This window comes from Myiozetetes cayanensis, unplaced genomic scaffold, assembly GCF_022539395.1.
Source record: "Myiozetetes cayanensis isolate MyiCay16 unplaced genomic scaffold, myiCay2020 scf22, whole genome shotgun sequence".
NCBI classification, from domain to species: domain Eukaryota; kingdom Metazoa; phylum Chordata; class Aves; order Passeriformes; family Tyrannidae; genus Myiozetetes; species Myiozetetes cayanensis.
This window is the reverse complement of record NW_026087434.1, coordinates 12,019,682-12,047,186: the sequence shown is the minus strand read 5'-3', so window position 1 is coordinate 12,047,186 and position 27,505 is coordinate 12,019,682. Positions and strand designations below refer to the sequence as shown.

Here is a 27,505-nt window from a genome sequence, read left to right as displayed (position 1 = left end):
TTTTGATGAACAGATTACTCTACTCCTCCTTGGAGAAGCTTTTCAGTATTTTAAAATTTCTGAATTGTCTTTTTCTTTTGGACAGATTATTTCTGAGATGATGGCAGCTGAGGTACACTCCTCCAAACCCTCCACAACAGCCTAGACTCCTCTTAAAGCATCATTACCATTACTGTCTTCCAGTACAGGTCTTCCGGTTGCTAAACTGGTAACAGATTATTCTGTATGAGACACTCTTTCTTCTACATATCTCAATATGATTGCTTTTTTTAGACAACAGCATGAAGTTGTTGATGAATAAGCTTGTGATTCACTATAGCCAGACCCTTCTCCCACAAACTGTTATGTAACTGTATCTTTCACATCCTGTGAAAGTATAAAACCTGGTGCTTTATCCTCATTAAAATGCATTATTTTTTTCCAGTTATTTACTCCAGTTTAACAAAATAATTCTGAATTGCAAACTTTTCTTCGAACTGTACACACTAACCCTCCTAGTTTTGTCAATAATGTCAAGCCATTATTTATTCCATCATAGGCCATTCATAACAAAAACATTGAAAAACCCCCTGAATGTGGGACAAACCTTATGGGATCCCAGCCCATAGCTACTTTCTGTACTTTACTTTTTGTAAATAGTGGGTATTTCTTACCTAGTTTTTTATACTAGGCTTTATTTAGGCCATCATTTCTTGTCTGCCTTCAAGAATCTCCCATTGCAAAAATTTACACTAAATTAAGGGTTGTGATGCTTGAGTTCCTCTTTAATTCCATCACTGAAGGAATGACATTGGTTTGGCATTGTTCTGTACGCATCTACAACAACTGCTCATCACCTTAGTTTTCCAATAACTGTTTCTAGAAAATCTGACAGTTTATTCTACCACTTTACAAAGGTTAAATAAAGCAGGGTGATCTACAATTTCTGGCTCCTTCTATCTCTTCCCCACACTCTTTTCAACAATAATGATATCTGACCCCTCCTGATAGCCTGAAAAATTGCCCATCATCTGCACTTTCAAAACAATGATCTGTCATCTCTGAAATTGCTCCAAGGAGTTGCGTTCTCAAGTATGGTGTTCATCAGCTAAATAACTTAAGATTCACCTACAGAAGTGCTCCCAACATTTCCCCCAGACCCACGCTGAGGTCCCCTCCCGCTGTCCAGTTCTCACTGACAACAACCATTTTATCTGATTTAAGAAAAAGTGGCATCTCAGCCTGCTGAGCATCTTCTACATCTCCTCTCCAACTCCAATGACTTCAATGACGGTGGATTCTATCACCTCCTGCACACTGTGCTCACAGCAACCCAGACAGAACCATTCCATTACCACCAGTGGGTCGTCACCCGCATGTCCCACTCACATACATGATGGAGGGTCTGCTTATCAAAAGAGGAGGGCAGAGGACCTTGGAGAGACAGCCCATACTTTGTGTCAGTTCCACAGACTGCTGGACCGCAAAGCTGGAAAATGCTCAGTGGAGTGAGTGTGAAACCAGCTGCTTGCACTGACCAGTGCATGGGGTTCCACAACTCATACCTTCTTGTGAATGAGAAGACCTTGGTGAATGTTTACTGAGTGTACAAGGCTGCAATCCTACTTTTGGCTCCTTCAAATCCTCCTGTTGGCTGACCTCGTTCCCTCATTTTTTTAAGTGGAACTTTTCCGTCTCCTGGGCCTAATCAGTTCCCATGATCTCTCACCAGCCTCTTCCTGGCCCTAGCCAGTTTGGCCAGGAGGAGAAATTTCAGCACAGCCTCCTTCCATGCTCTCTCACCTTGCCACCCCTCCAGGCAGAGCACCACTGGACAGTGCAGCACCCTGCACTCTGCACTGCGTCCTCTGCAGTTCCCTACTTCAACATTTCTTATGATTTGGTCCTCATTCGCTCTCTTTTCATCCATTCTCGCCTAGTTTCCTTCCCCTTAATTTTTTCAGGAATTCCCTTCTCTTATTAGTGGTAGGAGAAAGTGAGAGGAAGATGTGGAAGAAAATGGTTTTCGCTTTGCTCAGATCAAGTAAGCACCCACCCCTAAGAGGAAAGAACGACAGAAACCATCATCACTGTAGGTGCTTAGAGCTGTTAACAGCCTAGTTAGACTCTTGCAATTTCTGTCCTTGTCTCCTGGAAGCTGAGCAAATACCTCGTGGAGCTTCAGTGCCAGCAGAAACACACTGTGTCCAAGCTATGGTGAGGACAGTAATTTCCAGCCTTGGCTTTCAGTGCTTAGAGGGTTTGTTGGATCAGACAGAACTAACAGCCTCTGATCCTTCAGAAGTGTCTGTTCATTATTACTGAAAACTGCAATCTAGTCTGAATTGCATTGTCTAATACCTTCTTAATAACTTCTGAAGTGTGTAAATGTTGTAAATAAGGGACAATCTGCTGCTTTTCTTGAAGGGTCAGACCTCCAATGAGAAGAGACTTTCTGTCCTTCTGTCTGTGCTGCTTGACTGCACTGGTATTGACCTTACAGATCTACTCTCAGCAGTATATATATTCTATATATTCTTCCATTTTCTAAGTAATTTAGCATGTATACATACTAATCCCAAAACGATGCCCTGGCTACAACAAGGACAGCATAAATACATGATTGGAAATGCAACGTTTCATACATATACTCCTAAAAATTTATCATTAAAAACTTGAAATAATGAAACCAATTCTGAAGCCATTCCATCTTCCCCAGCACATCTAGGGTGCTAATCTAAATAAACTTCTACTCAACGGGAAAGCTGGGGAGAATTATATGTACCTGCGTGGGAGAAATGCCTTTTATGTTAAAATTCATCTTCTGTGAAAGTCACAAAGACACACTTACCCTTCTTCCTGAGCAGCCAAGGAATTCTGAGACAGTTTGGACAGGTTCTTAGCATATTCCTCCTCAATCTTTATCCTACACTCACATACACACAGAGAGAAAATAAAAAGACAGCAGTAAGTGAGCTTTAAGGCAGAAACCCACACACGTAATTTGAAGAAATTCTCTGCATTTTAACAGATTTTGCCATAGGAATTTTCCTTTCATCTCCAGGGCTTGGCAGCTGTCTTCTCTCCTCCATATGCTAAGATGCAGTGGCAAGAGCAGGGCTATATGCAGGACAGCATGTGCGATAAAATGAGAAGCAGCAGCTACAGTTCTGGAGAGCAAATAACAAGGACAGAGTGTTTCTGCAGTGCAACATGGACTGTCTGCAGAACCAGAAGCATGTGGTTCAATCTGCTGTGAAACGTGAGGCTGCACATCCTTGAAGAAAAGATGAAGGAATGCAGTGATCCAGGAAAAATCCAAATGAGGTTTGGGGTGCTGGATTACACCTTTCTTAGGGACACAAAATGCTTCCTGCTCTGTTACAGGTGACAAAGCTGGCAAAGATGTGGCAGGGTCTTCTGTCATCAACATGTGGCGATACAGCCCCTTCCCCTCATTCATTCCACTCACTGCCCTGTCCTTGTCTCCACTCACTCAGAGGCACCACACCAAGGAACAGGACCTGGGCGTGCCAGTGGCAAAGGTGCAGAAGAGAAAAGGTGTTGATGTACAACCCCTGTGGGAGCGGCTGCAGGAGAACGAGTGCAGTTGTGGAGTGAGGGGACAAGGGTAAATGCTGATGGCTCAGAAGGGTGAAAAGAGCAGCTGCTGGTCCAGAGATGATGTGCATCATATCTGCAACCATGTTCATCTCCCCTGAGTTCTTCTTACAGTGAAACAATTGCAAGGTACACATGCTCCCAGACAAAGCAACCATTTGCCTGTTCACTGGTTTTTGATGCAGCTTGCTCAAGAGAGCATTTTGAGAGACCTGTGTGGCCCCTAGGTGGAACAACTCCTGGTTATATGCCAACTATGGACAAGCAGGGGTAAAACTCGGTTTGAAATCCATCTCTGTCCAGTGAGAAGTCAGGAGGTGAGATATTTTTGGTGTGCCCGTTTGCAGTAACTAGTTGAGCAAGTGCTCTTTTGCAGGGCACATTTGAAATAAAAGGGATCCCCTAAGATAGCTAAGAGGGATCTGATATTCTGGGCTGCTGAAAATATTCTGGTGGATGGTGTGGGAGTGAAAGTGCCACTCTGCTGTTATGCTCACAGACGTTCAGGAGAGGGAGCAGGTACGTGTCCTGCAGCTGCCAGCTCCACAGCAAAGCAACTCACGTGGGCTGGCACTCTGGGGGATGCAGCTGGCTGAGGCCCAAGATGACACTGAACTCGGTATGGCACAGTACCACTACAGACCTTACCCAGGAGATGGGGGTCCTCTTCTTCCCCCTCCCATGAGGACAAAACCAACCAGCTCCCCATGCCTGCTCCAACAAGACCAACAAAGTGTCTAGCACCTAAGGCTACACGGAGTTAGGACCTATGGAAAGAGCTTTATCCAGACACATTTCACCTGACATACTCTAAATATGCTCCTCACTGGTCTCAGCCTCAGCCTAGGCTTCAAGTTTTTCTAGGTATTTCAAGTGTTACTTGTACTGCAAGTGGACGGCACTAGTGAAAGGGCAGACTGCCTGGCAAGGAGAAATAACAATAAAAAATAACAATAAAAAGGTGAATTGTCTATTGCTTAAGAGCCCTAAGGCATAAATTGTTCTATCCCAGCCCGGAGTCCTGTCACCATCTGTGGCTAAAGGAGGTTAAAACCCATGATAAACCTCAAAGAGGAGAAAAACATCTGCCTCTTGGCCCTGCCCCATATAAGTACTCTGCAAACTCTGGATTGTGGTGACTGTGAAACACCAACACACCGTGGCTCCTGAGTCCTGTGAGCCCACCTCAAGAAACCCATGTGGCTGTTTGGCAGTTACTTCACCTTCCCACCAAAAAAGCTCCAAGTTCTGTTTTCCGCTAACTTGTTTGAAAACCTTCAGAATTTCACTCCTTCTATAGTCAGAATTATTACAGATTATAAATGCATTTTGACCCATACTATTCTTACTTCTAGTTGCTCTTTGGATGTTTATTTCCTGTTCTCTTATGCCTTTTTTTTTTTTAAGTGCTTTGTTTTCCCCCAGTCAAACAATTGCAGTCATGTCATGTTATAATGGATAAAGAAAAATGAGAGAGCTACAAAGGGAGGCAAAGATAATCTGATGTGACTGCCATGCAAGAAGAAACTAAATAAACTAAGACAACAGGGGGAACAGGAAGAAAAGGTGATAGAGGATATATGACAGACAGCTACACAATTGTCACTGTGGGAAGACAGTGATGATAAGTCTTTTAACACTAATTCTCCAGATTAGAAGGGAACAATGAAATTTTCAGACAACAGAAGCATAATTACTTTTCCTATAGTGCATAGCCTGCAGAAGTATTCTACAAATTGTTGCAAACAGTGAAAGATGTATACAAGTATCTGCTGAATATGGCAGAAGCTAAATAATCTGCTATTTATTTTGCATTTTCTAAACATAGCACAGCTTAATTAAAAGTGAGTGGCCAAAAGACTGTTTGTGGCCCAGTTCTGTTCTTGCCCCAGTGTTTATTCTCATCAGCACAGTCATGTCATGTCTCCAGCAGCAGAGTGGGAAGGCAACACCAACTCAGCACCAAGTGTCAACAGAGAGACAATAACAGAGTACAGCAGCTCCTTCAACTGGTGCAACTGCCTCCAGGAGAGAACATCCATCAGTGTCAGTGCCTTCCTCCAGAGAGCAAACACTGTTTGTTCCCTATGGAGTGTTCTTAGGTTTTGAAAGTCATTCTCAGGGTGACTTACACTGGCTTGAACAAATGACAAACCGTTTCAAATAATAGTGACTACATTTATGAGTAATGATGTCACATCACCTGCTGTACGTCTTTGAACCGAGCATCTATCAAATGCTTGTTCGGAGTTCAGTGCAATTCCCACGTCAGCAGAGCAACAGCCCATTAACTGCACTCCAGGATCCTCTGGTAGCAACATCTGCCTTTATGACTGTGGGTTCAATCTAACTATCTCTGTGTGTGGTTCTGTTTTAGTGAGACCAGAGGAGGCCACTAAGTTGATCACAGGGCTGGAGCACCTCTGCTCTGGAGAGAGGCTGAGAGAGTTGGGGTTGTCCAGACTGGAGAAGAAAAGGTTTCAGGAACACCTTAGAGCCCCTACCAGTGCCTAAAGGGGCTCCAAGAGACCTCAAGAGGGTCTTTGGAAAGGGTCTGGAGTGACAGGAGAAGGGAGGGCAGGATTAGATTAGATGTTAGGAAAAAATTCATGGCTGTGAGGATGGTGAGGCCCTGACAGAGGCTGCCCAGAGGAGCAGGGGGCCTGGAACAAGACGATCTTTGAAGTCCCTTCCAACCCAAACCATTCTGTGATTCTATAATCAGCTTAAGCTCCAGGTGATGTATTTTTACATCTTCCTCCAGGAAACTGTGCCTATGCTCCATGTGAACAAATTGCTTCTCTATTTTTCAGACAAAATATTTCCCTTCTAAACATCATGTCCACTCTGGTTCTCCCATGTTCATGTTTTTTCCTTGAAGGTGCAGCTTAAAACTTTGGTTCCCTCTAAACAGACAGCCTGTGTGCAATACAACTGAGACAGAGCAGGAGACACAAGTGAGAGCTGAGGAAGGCTGGAGAGTGTCGATAGACATTAAAGAAGTAAGAAATGTTCATTAAGAATTGGTAGCATACCTTTTATGCAGTTTAAGCTATATCATTAATGTACTGAAGGAATACCTAAATCAGGAAAAAACAATTGCAATATATATTTGGTAACAAAGTGCTAATTACCTTTCTCGAACAAACTCTGCCATTTCTTTCTGCATTTGTTTCCCTTTAAGTTGCTTTTGAAGAAGAATTTCAAATCCTGACACTGTATTGTTCCCTTGTGAGTCCTTCTTATCTGCCTGAAAGAAATAAAAGGAAGTTCAACAAAAAACTATGGGGACTAAACCCACAGAGTGGTTCCCAGCAGCAGCTTCCCAGCAGTAGAACCTGAGGAACCCTCCTCTGAGATCAGCTGATGGCCACAGCACCTCAGTCCCTCTCAAAGGAGTAGCCCCACACTTTCTCTTTCCCCCTCCTCCTACTCATTTTCCTTTTTTTTTTTTTTTCCTTTTTTTTTTTTTAAATTTTTATTTAAAAAATGAAGTTTACAGTTATTTTTAGCTAGCATAAAATGATGTGGGGACCAAAGCAGCAGCACTGCTGTCCTTTCTGCCCATCACCCTTCACAGTTGGTAATGTCACTGGGCAAGTGTCAGCCCCAAGGGCTCAGCTTGCAAAAAGAAGGGATCCTAGAGCCAGCACAGGGGAACGGCTGGGGCAGAAGGAGGACACTGCTGTTCCTTCCAGGGGGAAGGCAGCCCTAAATGACCTTTAACGACTGCCAAGTTCAACCCTGATTTATATTCAGCAAAACACAGCCAGACTGCATGGACCTGCTGTAAAACGGTAAACCTGCAACTTGTCCCATAGATTACCACCATACACCCCATCCTTCACTGTTTGTTTCCTACACAGCCCAGTCTACCCTCTGCTCCACTGACTTCAGTGTTGCTACAAGGACCAACAGTTTTCTCTCTGCTGCCTCTTTTCTCTCTCCTCTCCATGTTCATATTTCAGTATTTCATTTCCTACTCCCTTCCCAACAAACAAATTCTCAGAGAACATTTCCCTAAATACTACAGTTTTGCTGCAATCCCTTGGGTGCTGCACAATTGCCTAGAGAAAAATGCCACACTAATCAAAGCATGAGACTGGGCACCAGCCAGCTGAGAAAGCAGGAGGAGTGGAGCTGATGGAACAAGGAGGGTGAGCTGTGGGCAGACCATCAGTGACAAGGCCAAAGCAGAGGAAAGTCCTGGGAGTGGAGTTAAGGGAGGATAAAAGTCCGCAGAAGAAAGGCAGCTTTAAGTAGAGTTTCACTGAGAGTGAGATTACCCACCCCGAAGAGCCAAGCAGTGGCTGAGCCCTAATAGCGACAACCAAGCAAGACGGGGACTTCTGTAAGGCACAGTCTTTATGCCATTAACGATTTAGGGTTCACTGGGATCAGAAGACTGGAAGGAACCAAGGAAGTTTTGTGATAATGTGACCATTTGCAAGTATGGTAGTGTATCTGTAGCCAGTCCCTGACGTCAGCTGTCCCCCAGCGCTGAGCAAGCACAAAAGGATGTGCTGCTCGGCACCCAACGCTGACACTTCTGTTTTAAGATGGAAATGCTTCAATAACTTATAACAGAAAACACAGTTGGAGTTCCTGAAATCTTCATTGTTGACTTCTTTTGTAGTATTTCTTTGTTTGTAGTATTCTTCCCACCCCAAAAAAATATTTTCAGTGGAAGAAAAAATTTTCCAGTAGACTTTTTTCTATCAGACCCTGTTGTGGTTTTGTCATGGTTTTTGGAACAGTTACCGGGAAAACTGCCAAGAGAGGCTTCAGTGTCGCACCTGCCTCCGGCCCAGGACCGGGGGAGGAGGGGGCCTTGCCCTCCTTGGGCCCACTGCCCTTCTACATGGCTGCTGCCCCTAATTTTAAGTGCGCAACAAGCCTTCTCTTCCGTTTTCTTAAATATGTAATTAGCAAAGGTGTTACTGAGAGTTTTAATTGGCTTCTTGTCCAGAAATTCACCTGGACAAAACCATTCTCAGCCCCAGGGGCTGGCCAGTTGGGCAAAACCAGGACAGCTCCACACTCCAAGGACTACTGCATCATTTTAATCTGATTTAGGAACCTGAAAACAGCGCTGAGCATGAGAGGGCACACTCAGAATCAGCCACTGAAGACTTCCCATGTTGCAGGTTGTCTTAAAATTACTCAAGTTACAAATAGGCCTGTCCTTCCCAAACCTCATTCTTTAAAACCTTGTTTCTTATCTGAACTCCAGAATAACCCAATGGGAGGGAGTTTTAGAATTTAGCATAAAGTTTGTAACTATCTCCTTGTTTTAGAAGGGACATCTCCTGCTTCCTTGTGCATCCCTAGCTCTCATGCTCTGAGAAACACTGAAATAACATTCCCTGTCAGCCACCTTGCTATCCTATGGACCTATGGATCTGTTGGAGCGAGTCCAGAGGAGGCCATTAAGCTGGTAACAGGGCTGGAGCACCTCTGCTCTGGAGACAGGCTGGGAGAGTTGGAGGTGTTCAGCCTGGAGAACAGAAGGCTCCAGGGAGACATCAGAGTTCCTTCCAGTGCCCAAAGGGGCTCCAAGAGAGATGGAGAGAGACTTTGGGCAAGGGCGTGGAGTGACAGGACAAGGGGGAATGGCTTCAAACTGACAGAGGGCAGGGTTAGGTCAAATATTGGGAAGGAATTCTTCCCTGTGAGGGCTGTGAGACCCTGGCACAGGTTGCCTAGATAAACTGTGGCTGCCCCATCTCTGGAAGTGTCCAAGGCCAGGTTGGATGGGTCTTGGAGCAACCTAGGCTAGTGGAAGGTGTCCCTGGCCATGGCAGAGGTTTGGAATTAGACAAGCTTTAAGGTCCCTACCAACCCAAACCATTCTGAGATTCTGCGATTCCATCCCCTTCCTGATGTACAACCCTTCTGCCTGAGGTATTTTAAGATGTGTGGCTTGTCCTATATGTTCCCTGTTTCCTGACCCAATCCATCTCCTGACAAGCTGTGCTTGCTGTCCTGAACACTTCTCTGATGACTGCCCACACCTCAGACTGGTCGGATGGTTTCCACAAGATCTTCACTGGCATCGCCAGTCTCGTTGGTGCTGCCCTTACACACTGTATTTCAGCCCAAATTCTCCTTTACCTTGTACCACAAATCAAGCTGTTTGTTACACTTTTTTGGAAGCTCTGGAGCTTCAATATGGCATGTGGCTGGCTGCCTACTTACCCAGAAATAATCACAGTAGCTCCACTCTGAAGGTTTCAGCAACTGCTGCTCTGGCATTACATCAGGGTGGGGGAAAGTCACACAGTTGATCTGTTAAAAAGAAAAAAAAAGAAAAAAAAAGGGAGTTAGACAGCAATGAAATTTAGCTGTTGATGAGAAATATGCAAATGAAAGTTTATATCCACGCACTTTCCATCAGAAAGTCCGCAGTGAAAGCATGCCAGTGAAGAAAAATTCCTTGTTGCATGGAAACAGCAGCTAAGTATTCCCAGAAAGCTCTTCTATGCAAGCAGGAGTGTCAGCTCAGAGGGAAATAAACTGCCCATTTCACATGAGGGAAAGCTACTGGATTTGGAAAGCACCATGCGGGGAGTTCTCCCAGATCCCTAAAAACTGGTAAAAGACTTGATGTGAAACACTCTGAGCACACCCTCAACACAGAAATACAGTGAGCATCAGAAAGCACTGCAGGCACAAACAGTACATCTCAGCATAAAACCTTGGCTATGCCAGTCTCCTACAGGATTACAAAAAATGGGTTATTTTTTCAGTGCACAGCCCTTCCTTCTGTCTCAGAGACCTTTTCAGATGAAAGTGATGGTCCCTGCTACAAGAAGCAGGGGCTCTCTGAAGTCAGCAAGCCTTCGGTGTGCAAAAACCACTGCAATCTGTGAGACAGGACTCATCACATGGTCATTGCACAATGGCATAAAAAAGCCCAAGTGCTCATTAAGTTATCGCAGTGGAACATGCAGCCTGATAAAAGCACAGTGAAGGCTAAGAGCATGACAGCTACTGCAGAACATGCTGCAGAACAACTCTGCACAAACCCAAGCCCTTCAGAGGACGTACCAGCAAGAGTCAGAGCTCACTGCCAGTTTATAATGCTTGTCCCAATTCCCTGCTGAGCAGATCCCTAAGATCAGTCCCTCTCAGTGCACCCACAGGGTCACAGGACACTAACAGTACTTGGGTATTAACCAAGGAACCAACAGATACTGGGGATGGGAGACTCACAGATGTAACTGTATGGGTGTGGGGTTTTGTTTTGGATCATTTAATGCTCACAGGAAATCCATCCACAAAGGTGTGGGCAGGGTTAGCACAGTTGCATGGGCAGACCCAAAGGCAGCGCTTACAGGCAGTGAGTCTGCCCTTGGGCAAGTGAGAGAGGATCAGAAAGGCTGCGACTGCTGACACAGTGCAAACCCCCAACGCCAGAGCAACGCAGACGAAGCCATTGGCTGATACAAGGCTGCTCCTACAAACCCACACTGGCTCTGCTGCCATCTGCACAGGCTGGAGGTTCAGCAACTGTCCTGTAAGTAATGTAAGAGCTTGCTCTACATAAATCACTCTTCCCAGAGCATGCCAAGTCCATTTCAAAGCATGCTGAGGATCCTGTACCTACAGTGTCTTTGGCTGTCACCTCAGCTAGATCCTAAATCACGAGTCTTCCCTTACAGCTTTCTTCCAGCTCCCATCAGGCTTCAAAAGTAACCTGCAGGAGGTCAGAGATCAAGGCTTTGCAAGCAGCAGCCATGCACTAGTGACCCTGCACCTCCAACCAGAGCCAGCCTCTCCAGCCAGAGCGAGCTTCTCCAGACAGCATCAGCCTCCACTGGCCACAGGGTATCAGGAACAGACAACACTGCAAACACTCTCTCTGTTCCCACAGTGGGATGGCCATGCAACAGCAGTGCCAGTGCTCCCCATCACCCAGACACCCCCCAGTGTCAGGGGACATGCCAGGGGACACACCACTGTAGTCACACTCAACTGGGCTTATCTGTGCTGCTGCAATGAGTCCCTCAGTCCCCAGGCTGACTTCTGTCACCACTGTAGCCTCCATGAGAGATGTTTCACTGAGGACACCTTCTATCTCTGCTGAAGTTTTCCTCTCCTGCCCCTTCCCTGCCAGCAAAGTTATCTCAGGATAACTGCAAGCCCATCTTGCCCTGTTTTTTTTGTTAGATAGGTAGGGTTATCTTCCCTTCTCCATTCAGGGATCACCAGATCCAAAAGCCCGTGAGCAGATCTCCCCAGGAGAGGAGCTGGCATCTGTCCCTCGGGCATAGCTGGTGCAAGCAGGGGGGTGCAGAAATGCCGTGGGCACTGCAAAGCTCTGGCGTGAGCCAGCGTGCAATGGCTCAACACCTCATTAGGGGACTCCTCTCTCCCCTTCCAGGAAACTTCAAACTGATCATCCCAAATGTCCTAAAAATACTGACTGGAAACCTTCAGCAAAACTATTCCTTTCAGGCAGTGTCTGACAAACATTGGCCTGGACCAGTACTGGGTTGCTGAACAAGGCCTGACAGAACACAGGCTTCACCTTGCTTCACAGATCACCAGCTCCAGAGAAGCTGTGACTGCCCCATCCCTGGAATTGTTCAAGGCCAGGTTTGATGGGGCTTGGAGTAACCTGGTCTACTGGAAGGTGTCCCTGCCAAGGGAGGACAGGGGAGTGGAACGAGATGAGCTTTAAGGTCCCTTCTAACCCAAGCCTTTCTATGATCCTATGAAATCCAGTGCCACTGCTGAGCATGGGCTGCACTGGTACCTGGTCATGCCTCTGTGCTGGCACAGCCACACACCAGCTCTCAAATAATACAACGTATTGTAGTTAGTTTTGCCTCAAAAGAATGAGATGGCTTCTGGAACTCCTGCACAATCACCGTCACATATCACAGAGGGCAAACTGCCTCCTGCAAGTGAGCAACGCTGCAGCTCATCCTCCCAGAGAAGGGGAGATGCAGTATTGTCAGCAATGACAATGTTACAAGGAACCACATTAAGGTACATGGTGTCAAGACAGGTTTACACAGCTTCTGGATCTGAAGATTTCTGTCTTTAATGCTGTATTTCATATTCACTGAATAAAAATCAGGGTGATAATCTCATGACACTTGCAGGCCAGCACTTTCAGCCACTCCAGCCCCTCCAACCTGGCAGCCTGTACGAAGCACTGCCCTGAGCACAGTTATTCTGTATGCTTACACAATACACCTCAGGAGCACCCAGGAGAAGATGCTGCCTCTCAAGAGCAGACTGCCAAGCTACAGGAACTCAGGATTTAGCTCAGGTTAAAAACAGTTAGCAGCACAAGGCAAAAGAGTTAAGGAGACTACATGGAAGTTTTAGGATGCTGGAGGTGATTCTCATCTCCCCACTAGAAGCACCAATATGGCACTAATGAAAGGAGAGCTATTCTGGTTTCCACTATCCTCATCCTGGTGGTCTCATGGAGAACGGCTGGGATGTCCCCTGTGGAAACACAGTGCTGAGTTGTCCAAAATGACCTATTTCAACCGGGAAAGGACCAAGGGCTTCCCATGAAGACAGTAGTGTTTTCAAGGCAGATTTCTAAGGCACAACATTTTCACACTGGATATCAAGAAGGGGGAAAACAAGCACCTCCTAAGTGTATTTTGCAAAAGACCAGAAGACTGGGATCTGAGCTGGATCACCGCATCATGGCACTGTGCACCAGGACAGGGAGGTGATGTGCAGTGGGGAGCACATACAGTGGCACACAAGTTGTTTCCTACAGTGTAAAAATCTGCATAGACAAACCCAAGAGAAATTCCTATTCTCAGCTAAAGGCAGTGCCTGTTTCACAAAAACTAAATCTGTGTTTCACAAAAACTAAATCAGTTGGAAACTGCTGATTAGTGTTATGACAGTGAGTCTTAATTTCCTGAAGCACTAACCAGAGTCACTGGAAATGCCCAGGCTGGGACTCACCACGGTGCCCCACTGCAATGGACTGAACTCCACGCATGCAGCAGGGAGAGGAACAGTGAGTATGCACATCAATAGGTGATGAGAGCAGGATTAATTCATATGTTTCTCAAAGAGTATCATCAGAACTCAAAGTTTTAGGAATAATTCAAACATTCTTCACTTCTGAGAAGACTATCTGGAAATGATGCTGAATTGTCTGGACAGTCATGAGGCCATTTGGGTCTAGCATCACTTTTAAAAGGGAATTAAAGTCAGAATTAGAAAACTAAAATGCAGAAGCTTTTGCAGTCTTAAAAAAAAAAAAAAAAAAAAGAAAAGAATTATTTGTGTGCTAAACAGAACTTAACTGAACTTACATCTTTCTACACTGAGTCCTAGCAGGGTCATGAAAAGTTTCAAACCTCTAGAAATATTACTAAAAACTATATATGACTGTATAGGAAATCCTGTGATCTTCCTTTCATCACCATAGGTTTCTTATATTTAAACAAGAGCTCTTGGATTTGTATTTCCTAACATTTCTTAAACTTCTCAGGATTTCCCAGCAGGAGGGGAACACCAGGCTGGTAGTGAGCAGGACATGGCCACACATCAGTAGTGGCGTTCCCCCTCTCCCTGTCCTCCCTCTGAAATGTTGCTTTTCTTTTTTCTAAAAGCAAAGATAGTTGAAAAAAAGCACTCTACTTCACCAGCTTAGTCCCACTGATGAGCTTTCTGACTGATGCTAAAGACAGCCAAAGCATCTTAGGATGATGTCCCAATGTCTGACAGCAATAACAGCTTGATCAGTCCCATGGACAGTAACATTCCCTCCACATGAGGGATCACTGCCCTTACTAATTGTGAGCGACCTCACTCTCAAGAGTCACATCCCTGACAGCTGGGCATGCTCTGTGCAAGGTCCAAATTCAAACTCATGGCAGTGCTAATCTCTCAACAATGCTGACTCGCCAATAAGTCATAACAAAAGCTTGCAGAAGCTGACTATTGCAGGTGTAATTGCCAGTAAGAAACAAAACAAATTAAAACACATATCTCAGGTAATGATGGAGTCATAGAACATGAAGAGAAAACAAGGTGTGATGACCTGCATTACATTCTCACAGTCTCCACTGGGACAGCCAAGGTGATAATCAGCTTCACCATGATATTAAGTTCTCATCCAGCCTCTTCACTAATAAAAATAATGGCTGTTGTCAGCTTGCAGCAAAGGGAAATTAAGCAGGGCTAATTCCTGAGTATGAGCTGAGCAAATCTTACCAGCAGCTTGTCCTTCCAGCTGCCACTGGCCACGAGTGGCACCAGAAAATCTGTGAAAAGAGCCGCTGGATCATGGGGACAGAAGAAGGTACAGAGTTAAAGAAGACATCCTGGTAAAAACACGGCAACAGCAAAGCTTGGTGGGACACACACACACAGAGGACCAGAGAAACAGTATAAATTGATACATTTCTCTTGACAAGCTGTGTGCCAAACTCAATGGATACTTTTGCCTTTGTACTGATCATGAGCAAATGCAATTATACTCTTAACAGTTAAAATACTCCAGCTCCTATTCCCATGAGCACATTGGCAGTCATGGCAAAATGAGCTGTTTACATTGTAGGTGACTCTTTGTTATGTCTGAGACACAAAAGAGTGACAGAAGAGGAAAAGACACAGGGAGTCAGGTGAATGCACAGGATTTGCACAGGAGCAATAAACTTTTTTGGGTTGGACATGCACATTAATCTCCTGGATTTCAAAGCCTCTGAAGGCTTTGATGTTGCTACCAGCACTCACCAGTAAATGATACATTGCCAAGCAACATGAATAAAACAAGAATAATTTGATCAAGGCTTAGATAATCAACTACATGTTTATTACATAAGGTACTACATAAATAAATGAGCAGACAGCGGGTGAGCTTACTGTGCCGTGGTGAAGTGACTAAAGCAGGGCAACATTTTTGCTCATTTCTTCAGCTTAAAAATATACATAATTTTTCCTGATTTCTGCACATTCACAGCATCTTAACATAGCATAGCTGTGCCAGAGTGCCTCACTTCAGTATCTTCTTCACAATTTCAGCTGAGACCCCAAAAGTACAACATCCAACTCCACTAAGTCAGTTCATACTGCGAATGGAACTGTTTGGGTAAAACAACCAAATGCAAAGGCTGGAGAAGATCTCATGAGAGCCTGGGCACAGATAGAGGCTTGGGCAGTTTGAACTCTCCCCAGACAGGGAAGCCCAGGAATGCCTAGGCTGTGTCTAGGTAGCTTCAACATCATTATTTTGCCTGTGGTTTTAGTGCTGGTAGGGTGATCCTGCAGCTACGGTACAACCGGAGGGAAGAACAGACAACCAAAGTCCTCACTGGTAACAAATCCATTGATTCCTTCCTATTTCAAAGGGAAGATTTTGCCAAAAGTCTTCAGGAGCCCTCTTTACTTGGTCTATCGGTAGAAAGGTTCAGAGATGATTCACCACCCTGCCAAACCAAGGGGTTTCTGACAGTATCTACCATGCAGTCGGCCCCAGGGCAGAGGAGAGAACAGTGCTGAACATACAGCCTCACCTTGTGCTCATCACAACCTTGTGTTCATTAACGCTGTGTCAGATGCAGAGCACAGCAGCAGGAAATCCAAAATTCCTGTGTTCAGGCTGCCACTCTTCCTATCTGCAGCAGGTGTTCACTCATGTGTCCAACACATGCAATCCAAACACCAGCACTTTCCAAGTCTTGTACTATCCTGACAAGGCACTAGAGAATTCTTCAGAAAGAAACCCACACTCAGGAATACCTTATAATCAGGCAAGTTTCTTGCTCTTCAAGTGAGACATAGATCTGTTCCTGAGCTGATATCCCCCTGCATATTCTCCATTTAATTCTCCCTCACCTATCATAAATGATCTCCAGCTTCCACAGTCAAATCATGGCCAGAAAGACAAATCTTCAGAAATCAGCCAGCAAACCATCCAGCCTAAAAGTAGTGAGTACACCCTGAAACTCACTGCAAAACCAGCAGACCACACATGTGCACTGCTGTTTCTTAAGTGAGCATCCATATTCTGTGCAACCAGCAGCTTCGTAACACCTATGATATACCCTGCTGGGGTTTCCCTTCCAAAGAAATGGAAAACTGTGTGGGTAACATTCACTGACCAAAGAGAAAACCCCAGATTATTCTTCTTGTTGGGTGCTCACAGATGGGAAATACTCCAGCTCACACCTGCCTTCAGGATTTCCAGAAGCTGTGCTCCTAAATGCTGGTTGGACATAGCGGAGGCAGATCGTTCCGAGGAGGATGGGAATGAGCTCCCACTCCTCTGCTGAAGGCAATGACGCAGCGATAGCTTGGCTGCACCCACTGCTCAGAGTGAACATCACTTGATGTCCACAGCTTGTGTGCCAAAGGCTTCCAGTTTGGAAAGAGGTTTGTTGGACCAAGAGCCTCAAAGCTAACCATAAAATTCCCCCTTACAAGAAGAGGTTCTGCCTGAGCACAGCTACAGACCAAGGAAAAGCATCTGACAGCAAACTAAGGACGTGCCCTGCAGCTCTGCTAACTAGATCATCCCCATGTCAGCTCGAGTGGTGCTGAGCAAATAGAACCTCCTAGGAGACAGGGGAAAACCTTATATTGTTTTACAGTTTACACTCCATATGAGAGTTGTTTTTCACAATGCTGCCTTGATGGAGGTAATGGCTTGGAGCAAACAGCTGTTAAAATTAGCTTATTTTTGTCTGTCTGATGCATTCTACTTGAAAGCTTTGGACTTCTGCTGGAGAAATGCACACTCAGTGACCCTGACATAACACACACTTTCTTGCTTTGCAGATGTTACCTGATGGCACATGGGCTAGCAAATATGAAAAACCACCCTCAGCAAACAGTCTGTAAGCAGTGGAGATATTGCAAAAAACCAAGCACTCCTGCTCTTGTGCTGTGCTCTGCATCCCAGTGTAACCCACCCTATAACTAGTCCCTCTGGTCACCATGTTCAGCCCATGATTTGCTACTACCCCACTGATTTGAGCAGGCAAGGGCTGCATTTGAGGGCTTGGACATGTCTCCTCCTCCAGCCACCATAGCCCAGGAGCAGCAGATTCCTCAGGACAACTGCAAAACTGCCCAAACCAACAGATTTATACTTACTTCAAACCATATAATTCCCCCAATATGCTAATTTACAGTAATAACATTTGCAATAACTGATTTTGATAATCAAGTATCAAAATCACTGAAGCATTTTTTTCAAAAACTGTTCAAGATTCCCCCCCGCCCCAAAAACTGTACCTGCATGGCAGTGACTGACCCACTTTGCAGTCAGAGACACCTGTATGTGTGCCTTTCAAATCCCAGTCTCTGTCACCAGCAACCCAGACTACTGATGAATAAATCCACAGGCTGCATGTGATAATGCAGACAATTATCCCCTCCTCGTAGTACCATTAACAGGCATGTATATCATTCATTTTGTTCTTGTGGATCTGATATCCTGACAATGCTTGCAGCTGTAAGCATGGTTATTGCCTCACCTTTATCACCGTAATTAATTTTTCTGCTCATTTCTTTCAATTCCCATTTAAATAAAACTTTCTTTTCCCAGCCAGTTTCATTCATCTCTTTTGTTTTCCTTTCTATTTTTAATCATTTGTCCTACACTGAGAGGCCTAGAAGAGCAAACTGTGTTCCAGATGAGGTCACCAAGCACAGAAAAGATATTAATGACTGTAATCACGACACTGAGAACATCTTTATTCATAAAATAGAATCATAGAATGGTTTGGGTGGGAAGGGACCTTAAAGACCACCTTGCTCGAACTTCCCTGCCACGGGGAGGGACACCTTCCACTAGCCCAGGCTGCTCCAAGCCCCTTCCAGCCTGGCCTTGAAAATTTCCAGGGATGGGGCAGCCACAGCTTCTCTGGGCAACCTGTGCCAGGGCCTGCCCACCCTCACAGGGAAGAATTTCTTCCTAGTATCTAATCTAAGCCTACTCTCTTGCAGTTTAAAACCGTTGTCCCTTGTCCTTTCACTATGTGTTCTTGTGTAAAGTCTCCTCGTTGAGTCGATTAAATTTAATCACAAACATTAAAAGCAAATGTAAGATTAACTTCATACTGAAACTTAAAACCTTTGTCTATCAGAAATCTTCATTTGGACACTGGCACAAGAAACCTTCTGACACCTGAGAAAAAAGTACAGATTCTTTGAGAAAAAAATAAACATCGTGCCGTGGGAGAGAAACGATCAACCTCCGCTGTTTGTTTCTCCAACCTTTCAGTGCTTTTCCCGATACAGAAGCTGTTGCTGGGGGGGAAGGTGATCAGATGAGGAAGTTTTTTCAGGACACCTGGTTCACAGTCTGAGACACCGCGTTCCCTCCTGCTCATCCTAGAACCAACGGAATCCACGGAAAACTGGACTGGACTCCTGCCAAGGACAAGGATCCCAAAGCCTCCCCGGGTTTATCAGGGTTTGAACACCAAAATGCCGAGTGAAGGATGCTCTCGCCGCCCGCCCCGCCCAGCCCCACCGCAGCTCCCCGGGCCGGTCCGCACTCACCGTCAGGCTGCTCTCCTTGCTCTGCCGCCGCGGCGCCGCCGGGGACCCCGGGCTCTGCGAAGAGAACCGGAGCGCATCATCGCGGCCGCTCTCGGAGCCCAGCATGGCTGCGCGGGGCGGGGACAGGCGGGTCCCATGGCTCGGCTCGGCTCGGCTCGGCTCGCCAGGGGGAGCCGGAGGAGGCCCCGGCCCCGCGCTCCGCCCCCCGCCCCGCCCGGGGCAGAACCGCCGTGGGGACGGGCACGGGTCCTGCTGTGCCGTGCGACGATGGCACCCGCTGTCGGGGACAGGGATGGGGACTGTGTCCTGCTCTGCCGTGGGATGGGGACATCGCACACCCCTGAGGACAGGGACAGGGATCCTGGTGTCCCATGGGGGGGCACTTTGCCCTCCTGGGTATGGGCACAGGAACAGGAACGGTGGCAGGGTCCCGCCATGCTGTGGGATGGTGACATTCACTGCTAGGGACAGGGTTGGTGACACTGTCCTGGTGTCTCGTGGGATGCCATCGTGCCCCCCTGGAAATGAGGACAAGGGTCCTGGAGTCCCACAGGGTGCCATTGTGCCCCAGTAGGGACAGGGATGATGGCAGTGTCCTACCATCAGACAGTTCCTGCCTGCCTGTGGAATGGTGGCATTGTGCCCCCCGGGGACAGGGACACAGATGTGTCCCGCAGTCCCCCCAGGCTGGCAGTGCCCTCTGTCCCTGTTGCAGGGTACATGCTGGGATCACTGGTGGAGCTCAGATGCTGTGACAGCTGATCTGCCGCACACAAGTCACTCCTGGCATCATCACTGGGCTGTGTTGGGGACCCCCACCCCGTATCACACAGCGTTCATCCTGGGACTCAATGCCCAGCAGCAGCATCACGCCCAGCACCGCACACACGCAGTTCCACGGCTGTTCTGTTGTTCCCTTGGTGGCAACTGTGACAACCTGAACAGGCAGCATTTAGCTGCTCTCTAGGAAGCCATAAACAAGGGCTGGCCCTGCGCCCAGCACAGCACAGCTCTGCGTTGTTCTCACTTGTGGCTTTTTCCCCCCTTGACCTGTTTCCAAGAAATGTAGCTGAGCTTGCTGGAGGGATCTTGCCAGCATTTGTTTGTGTGGTGGCTGCTACCCAAGTCTAAGAAAGCACCCCAGCAAGTGCCTGGGAGTTGCTCCACAGTGGGAGACAGCCTGTGCTGGGAACACACAAGGAGGCAGTCAAAGGAAAGCAGCTTGGGATGGCCCAAGACACACAAGGAGAGGGACCGGCCAAAAAGACTTTGAGGGTGTAGAGTACAGCTTCTTGCAAGCAAGAGTTCATGATCAGATGTTTTCCTCACTAAGGACTCTTCTGCAAAAGCTACCACAGCTCCCAGGAAAAGCAGGTTCCCAAGCGGGTGTGGACGCAAGCTGTTCTGAGAATTAATGACATCAACAGCCAGTTAGAGATTCAGAACTAGTTCAAAGCAGGTTCAAAGCAGGGATGAAGCCAGGACTTCCATTTGGAAAAACCTGTAATAAAGGACCAATGGAAAGAAAATATCATGGAGACGATGAAGGGAACAAAAAAAATCATGAAAGGGATTTTTGACAGGCTGATGGTTGAATCATTTGAGCAAAGCAGTGCATAGCACTGAAAGGCTGAGAGCTGGGGTTGTTCAGCCTGGAGGAGGATCCAAGGAGATCTTAGTGTATATTTTCAGTACCTGAAGGCAGTGTACAAAAAGCTGGAGAGGGGCTTTGGACAAGGGTCTGGAGTAATAGAATCAAGGGGAACGGCTTCATACTGCCAGAGGGCAGGCTTAGATTAGTTATTAGGAAGAAGTTCTTCCCTGTGAGGCCGTGGCACAGGTTGCCCAGAGAAGCTGTGGCTGCCCCTGGATCCCTGGAAATGTTCAAGGACAGTTTGGACAGGGCTTGGAGCAACCTGGGCTAGTGGAAGGTGTCCCTGGGCACTGGATGATCTTTAGACTCCCTTCCAACTGAACCCATTCTGTGACTCTGTGACTCCCCACATATCTCAGATGTCACTTTGACTACAAAGATGTCTATGAATTTAAGTGAGACTCATCATTGTAAAAACAGATGTAAAAGCAAATGTTGCTATAAAGGAAGTTCTGAAGGAGTCAGTTAATCTGACCTGTGTTCCAAGCCAACTACAAAAACATGGGGGTCAGATCCCATGAGAATTTTTTTTTGCACAAGGATTAACAAGGATTTTTTTGAAGGAAGTCACAGCCCCCAAGTTTATTTAGGATCTCTGATGGAGTCACAGCAGACATGCGGACAGGGGTGTCTGGTAAGTTTATAAAATGCTTTTGCCCTAGTTAAGGTGCTCACTCTGTCTCTAGCCTGGGCAAAGTGCTCAGAGAAGCAGCAGCACGGGCAATTAAGTGCAGGATGTTTGATGTGGAACGATCAGGGAGTCAAAGTGCTGGACTGTATCAAGAGAGATGTCATGAACCTAAGCCAGGCTGAAGGCCACTACTTAGAAAGCAGCATGCGAGAAAGGGTGTTGAGGCAAAGAGGGACATTTGGCAAACAACACACGAAACAAGGAACATCAGAAAGACACTGACTGATAGCACCAGATAAGCCACATCCACATGGCAGCAGCACACCAGTCAAACATGCATTTCCCTGTGGGTATTTAAGGAATTGCACTGCAAAAGAACTTATCACTTTCACACAGAAATGAAATAGAAAACTCAGGTCTAAGACCACTGGGGGAACCAGCGGGTGAGAAAGCACAACCCAACGGGAGCACTGGAGTGCAACCCACCAGCTATGGTAGTCATATGGTAATATGGTGATGGTAGAGAGCGAAAAGTTTCATGGGAGGAGCTGGAAGAGTGCCCTGTGCTGCATCTGCAGACCTGCAGGGAAGACTCTCCCAGGGACATGACGTGGTGCAAGAAAAAGTGTAGAGATATTTACTGGAAATTTGGACAAACAGGCTGGGGGAGGCTGGCTGTCCACGGGTTGTAGGTTAGCCCAGGGTGATGCAGTGGGTGAGGCACTGAGGAGGGGCTGTGAAAGGACAGGCCAGAGTGGATGAAGTCATTAAGAAAAAAGCTTTGGACAAATTCTTTTTGTATTCTGTCTTTGGGACAGAAAGCTGGAGCTGCAAGAAAATACAGTAAGACACAGACATGGGTAGATGTGGGAGGGAAGAGAGAGGACTGTGCTGGACGCAGGCCCAGGCTTCAGGCTGGAGCAGCAGGAAAATTCGTAGGGTTGTTACTAGTGACTGAAGTGGACTGGTGGGTTTTTCAGAAAGGAGTCATGGGACAAAAAAATCCAAAGGGTCTTGGAATTTTTTACTGTTTTACCACCTGGACACGAAGACTAACTATTCCACATCCAACAAATCTGTCTGATCTGACAGGTTCTGAAAGAACATGGCTCTTGACCACCTGCTCTGGGTGGATTCCTACACTACTTAAGTAGAGACCCATTTATTCTTGGATACTGTTGTTTGGCTTTTTTCCCCGAAACTTACCTGGGGGTCCCTACTGGCTTTTCGGAGGCTCATATGACCAGACTCAAGCTGGTGTACAGGAGTCCCAGAAATGTAGTAGCCATTCACTGTAAGAACAGATGGAGAGTCATCAGGCTTGCTGCTGGTAGCAAATAAAAAACTGCACATTTTAAAAACTAACCCCCTAACTGAATATGCAGATATAGATCACAGTGCCTTTTCTGATTCAATAGTGTTCACTGCCTCCAGCCTCAGAAACAATGTATGCTTCCCCCCATCCCAACAGGCTGGCAGTGTGAGCCAGACAGACCCCAGAACCAGACTGCAGAAGCTCAGCCCATGGGCCCACTCTGCTCTCAGGACCTGCAGTGGGCTCTTATCAAGAGTTATGACAGGAGTTACTGAGCTGGAAAAAGCCAAGAAAAAGCCACTCAAGACTCAAACCAGTTCCCATAGCACTGTTTAGTAAAGTGATGTGTTTGAACAGATGGGGTATGTTGCATTGTTTTTGTGTAGCCATGTTTTGGTAGGGGGTGCTACAGGGATGGTGTCTCTGAGGAGCTGAGGACCTGTGGAGAGAGGAGTCCACACTGGAGCTGGTTTGCTGGCAGGATTTGTGACCCACGGGAGACCAATGCTGGTTCAGCCTGTTCCTGAAGGACTGACCCCATGGGAAAGACCCATGCTGGAGCAGCCTGTTTCTGGGGGACTGCATCCTGTGGGGACTAGTTTGTGAAGCACTGCAGCCTCTTGCTTTGGAGAAGTTTGTGGAAGACTGTCTTCTGTGGGAGGGACCCCATGTTGGAGCAGGGAAGAGTGTGAGTCCTCCTCCCCCCGAGGAGGAAGGAGCAGCAGAGAAAATGTGTGATGAACACATCCCCCATTCCCCAACGCCTTGCACCACTGGGAGGGGAGAAAGGAGAGAATTCAGGAGTGAGGTCGAGCCCAGGAAGCAGGGAGGGCTGTGGGTGAGGTGTTTTAAGATTTAGTTTTATTTCTCATTACGCTACTCTGACTTGATTGGTAATAAATAAAATATTTTCCTGAGTGGAGTCTGTTTTGCCCATGACAGTAATGGGAGAGTGATCTTTCCCTGGCCTTGTCCCAACTGACAAGCCTTTCCTCGTAGCTTTCTCCCCCATCCAGCTCAGGAGCAGAGTGACAGAGTAGTTTGTTGGCACCTGGCATCCATAAAAGGCACTGGTTTAATGGAGTTGGGTTTTCATGTCGAGAAGGCAAGCCTTGTAAGATGTTTATGTTTCATGTATGCAGCTGTAGGTTGCCATTTCTTTTTTAATATACTGAGCAAAGAATAATGCTCAAAGTACGGTTAAAACAAAATACTCAACTACATTACAAATCCTTTGTTCACAACAAACTGCACAATCTGCAAGCAGACTTTCCAGTCAGATCTGCTGATAAAGAGGGACATCAGTTTGAAAATTTCTATGGAAAACATCCTCTCGCCTGCATTATTTACAGTCAGCTGGCAGCAATGGTCTTTACATGTAACATTTTTTATTCTAGAGTAACTTTTGCTTTGCTTTGTCATTCTGCAGTACCCAGAGCTTTTCAGTACAGTTATGAACCAATTCTGTTACTTGATTTCCTGCAATCTCAAGTCAGAACAGAGGTGATGTGGTCAGCCCTGTAGCTACCACATGCTAAAACACTTCACTGTGCATGGAAGAGCATTAGCCAGCCCATGTGGCTCTGCTGCTTTTCAATTTCCCTGCCCCATCAGAAAGCAGGACTAGGAAGGGGCTTGTTGGGCCACCTTTTGCCTCTGTGTTCCCAGGAGGAGCCACCTCAGCTCTTGAGCAGACATTTCAGACACCCAGCCAGAAGACGAACTGGTAGGGAAACAGAAGTCAAGAAGACATGTCAGAGGGGAAAGCTCCACCACGTTTGCTCTGCTACACTCTCATGACCATATAGCCTGGTGAAGAGAAGGGTCCAGGGAGAACTTAGAGCCCCTTCCAGTACTGAAAGAGGCTACAAGAGAGCTGGAGAGGGACTTCAGACAAGGGCCTGCAACGATAGGACAAGGGAGAATGGCTTTAAGCCGAAGGAGGGTAGATTTAGATCAGATATTAGGAAAAAATTCTTGGCTGTGAGGTGGTAAGGCCCTAGCACAGGCTGCCTAGAGACGCTGAAGCTGCCCCACCCCTGAAGTGTCCAAGGCCAGGTTGGAGGGGATTCAGAGGAACTGGTCTAGTGATAGGTGTCCCTGCCCATGGCAGAGGCGTAGAAAAAGATGGTCTTTCAGGTCTCTTTCAGCCCAAGCCAGTCAATGATACTATATGTACATGAAGTCTACATCCCACTGTATCACAGCATTTTCCTTTGCTTTGCTGAGTAGCAGAGAAGCAGATTCACATATTGCAGTGGTCAAGCACAGCATCAAACAGTACCTGCAGAACTCTTCTGTGACACAGGGCTCTTTGGAGTCCCAGGCACACTGCTTGGCCGCTCCCAGGTTGTTTCTGTTGAAGGGAAACATTCGTGTAAGGGTGATGGAGGCCTTGCACCCATAGCAGAGTGATGACAATTACGTACCCCTGAGTCTGACCCTGAGTGTCCTCTGAACCAGGCTTTCACCCTGAGAGGAAGATGCCGGCACCTCCCTGCACTTCCTATCTCCTCTCATCTCTTCCTGCTGTAGCTGCCAGTTGGGATGGGTGGAGACAGAGCAGATTGGAAGCTGCATCACTGGTTCTTCCAGTGTAGGAATGCCCAGGGCAGGTCACTGCCTGGGAGCACTTACCCGACCTGCACTGACAGCCTTTCCAGGTGGAGTTAAATCCAGCCCAGAGTGAGCCCTGCCTGTAGCCCACAGCAGCATTGTGATGTGTAGCTGCAGCAGCCGCAGCACAGCCAGCCTGGTCCTCAGCCTGGGCACAGGGACCAAGCAGTGGCACTGCCTCTGCCTGCTCTCCACATGAAAGGCAGCTGTGAGTGACTCACAGATGTGGTTTCACTGACATACACACATGCCGAGGTGCTTTCTCCCCCAAAAAACTATTTCCCTGGCAAATTTCCTTTTTTCCAACCCAGGTCATTTAGCAGCTGGGATATGCAAACGTCTGTCACACCAGTTGTAACACTGCAAAGACTGGTGCTGCTTTCCTTACTCAGTTGCCTCTGTAGTTTAACCATTCTGCTTGTTTGCTCACTAAATGGAAGATTATTTTTGACCACACGCTAAAGACAGAAGATTTAATCGAAAATCTTTGTAAAAGTTCTGAACAGCAGACAGCGGAGTGAGAGCAGCAACTGCTGCAGAAGTCCATGTAGAAAGTCCAAGCCACCATTGCTTTTGAATTAACGTATCAGTTCCAAATCAACTACACAATACTCACTGCCAGATGTATCAAATAAGAAAATAAGGAAGTCATTGTAATCAAGTCCAAGGACTACTTTGGCCACTTCATTTTAAACATTTGATTCCCCAAATCTGAACCAACAACCGTATAACCCTGCCAAAGCCTGAAATCCTGCATCTCTCTGTCAGTATTCTGGATGGCCATGATCAACTGGTGATGGAGTAGGGGGTCTGAGAGAGCTTTTGGTGGTAACAGTTTAGGGCTGGCAGTCAGACCCTCCCTCATGGTACTTATGGCCTCCTGTCCTGGGTCAGGGATCCAAAAAGGGAGCTTCAAGAACCATAAAAGGCCTATTTTTACATATACATTCATGAACATATGTATATACATATATGACTATATATGCTTATATGTGTATATATCTACATGTATGAATGTATGTACATACATAGAGATGACCTCAAGGGTTACATTAGGTTCCTTATTTCGGGCAAGGAGTAAGGATATGGATCTCCAGTGGAAGCAGGTGCCTTCCCTCCCACCTGTGATGCTCTGAGACACGAGCCCAGCCCCCCCTCACCTCCTCCCCAGGTCACAGCACACACACAGCCACAGCTTGCAAAGAAAAATACTCTGAGCTCTTTTTTCCCCTTGCAAGTACAAAACCTGGTGAACTAGAAGCTTTGATGAATCACAAGGGAATATTTAAATTTTAGTCTGTTTTTGTGAATTGGGTAGTAAGTAAATAAATTCCATGCTAGGTCAATGAGGAAGAATTGGACTGTGTTTTAACTAAACAGAAGCAAAATCAAATGCTAAGAATTGTCTTTTATGAGTCAGCTTGTCTCGCCTTAAAATCCACAAGTGCATGGTTAAATAATTACGAATTCTAATTTACATTTATTGTAATGCAAAGGTAAACAATGATGTATGCTACCCATGTTTCTCATATATTTTTTCCCAATATAAATTGTTGATTAACGAGTAATTACAATAAATGAGTTGACTTGAAGACAACTGTTTTAAAGATTGGTTTTTGGAGATCTATGGGGAGGGGCTGTGATGCCCACTGATGCTGTGCCCCAGTGCAGTTAGTGAAGCAATGTGTTTTTGTCAGCACTGACTTTGACATTAGCAGTAAAGAAAGTTACTTTCATATTTGGCTTGGGGCTTTTATGCAAGCGTATCTGTCTACAGTGTTTTTGTGACCGTACAGATGAGTGTACCTAAAAACCTACCAAATATATTTGAAATGTAATTAATCAGTTAAAATTACCAGCTGTTTCTTGTAACCTGTCTCTGCGTTGCCTGCTCGCTGCTGTGCAGCTGCTGTGCCTCTTTCTTCCTCTTGACAAATATTCCAAAATAAAGTGATCATGTAGTTAAGCATGTTAAAAATAAAACAAAGTGCTATAAAATGCATAAAATAGAAATAACGTATTTTATTGGGTAGGAAAAGAGTGAGAGCATTTTAACTCCATTTATTTTGGGTGCTAGGAGAAAAAAAAGTCCACTTCTGTGCACAGAGTAACAGGGATTATTTCAGCAGCCCAAGCAGGGATAGGAACTAATCTAGATCAGGACTGCACTGCTGGAATGCCATCTACT

At 46.2% G+C, this 27,505-nt stretch overlaps 1 protein-coding gene across 2 annotated transcripts in view; it reads right to left on the bottom strand.

Moving 5' to 3' along the window:
- GAS7 (growth arrest specific 7) overlaps positions 1-27,505 on the bottom strand; it is a 98,470-nt gene that overhangs the window by 19,944 nt on the left and 51,021 nt on the right. Inside the window, exons 3-8 of one of the 2 annotated variants that reach the window (XM_050319544.1) lie at positions 24,986-25,057; positions 22,593-22,678; positions 19,102-19,155; positions 9,799-9,888; positions 6,735-6,850; positions 2,831-2,905 (exon numbers count right to left, since the gene is read on the bottom strand). In XM_050319544.1, coding sequence (XP_050175501.1) covers positions 2,831-2,905; positions 6,735-6,850; positions 9,799-9,888; positions 19,102-19,155; positions 22,593-22,678; positions 24,986-25,057 — 493 coding nt within the window. The remainder of the gene's footprint in view (positions 1-2,830; positions 2,906-6,734; positions 6,851-9,798; positions 9,889-19,101; positions 19,156-22,592; positions 22,679-24,985; positions 25,058-27,505) is intronic. The other variant, XM_050319545.1, reaches the window with a different exon arrangement.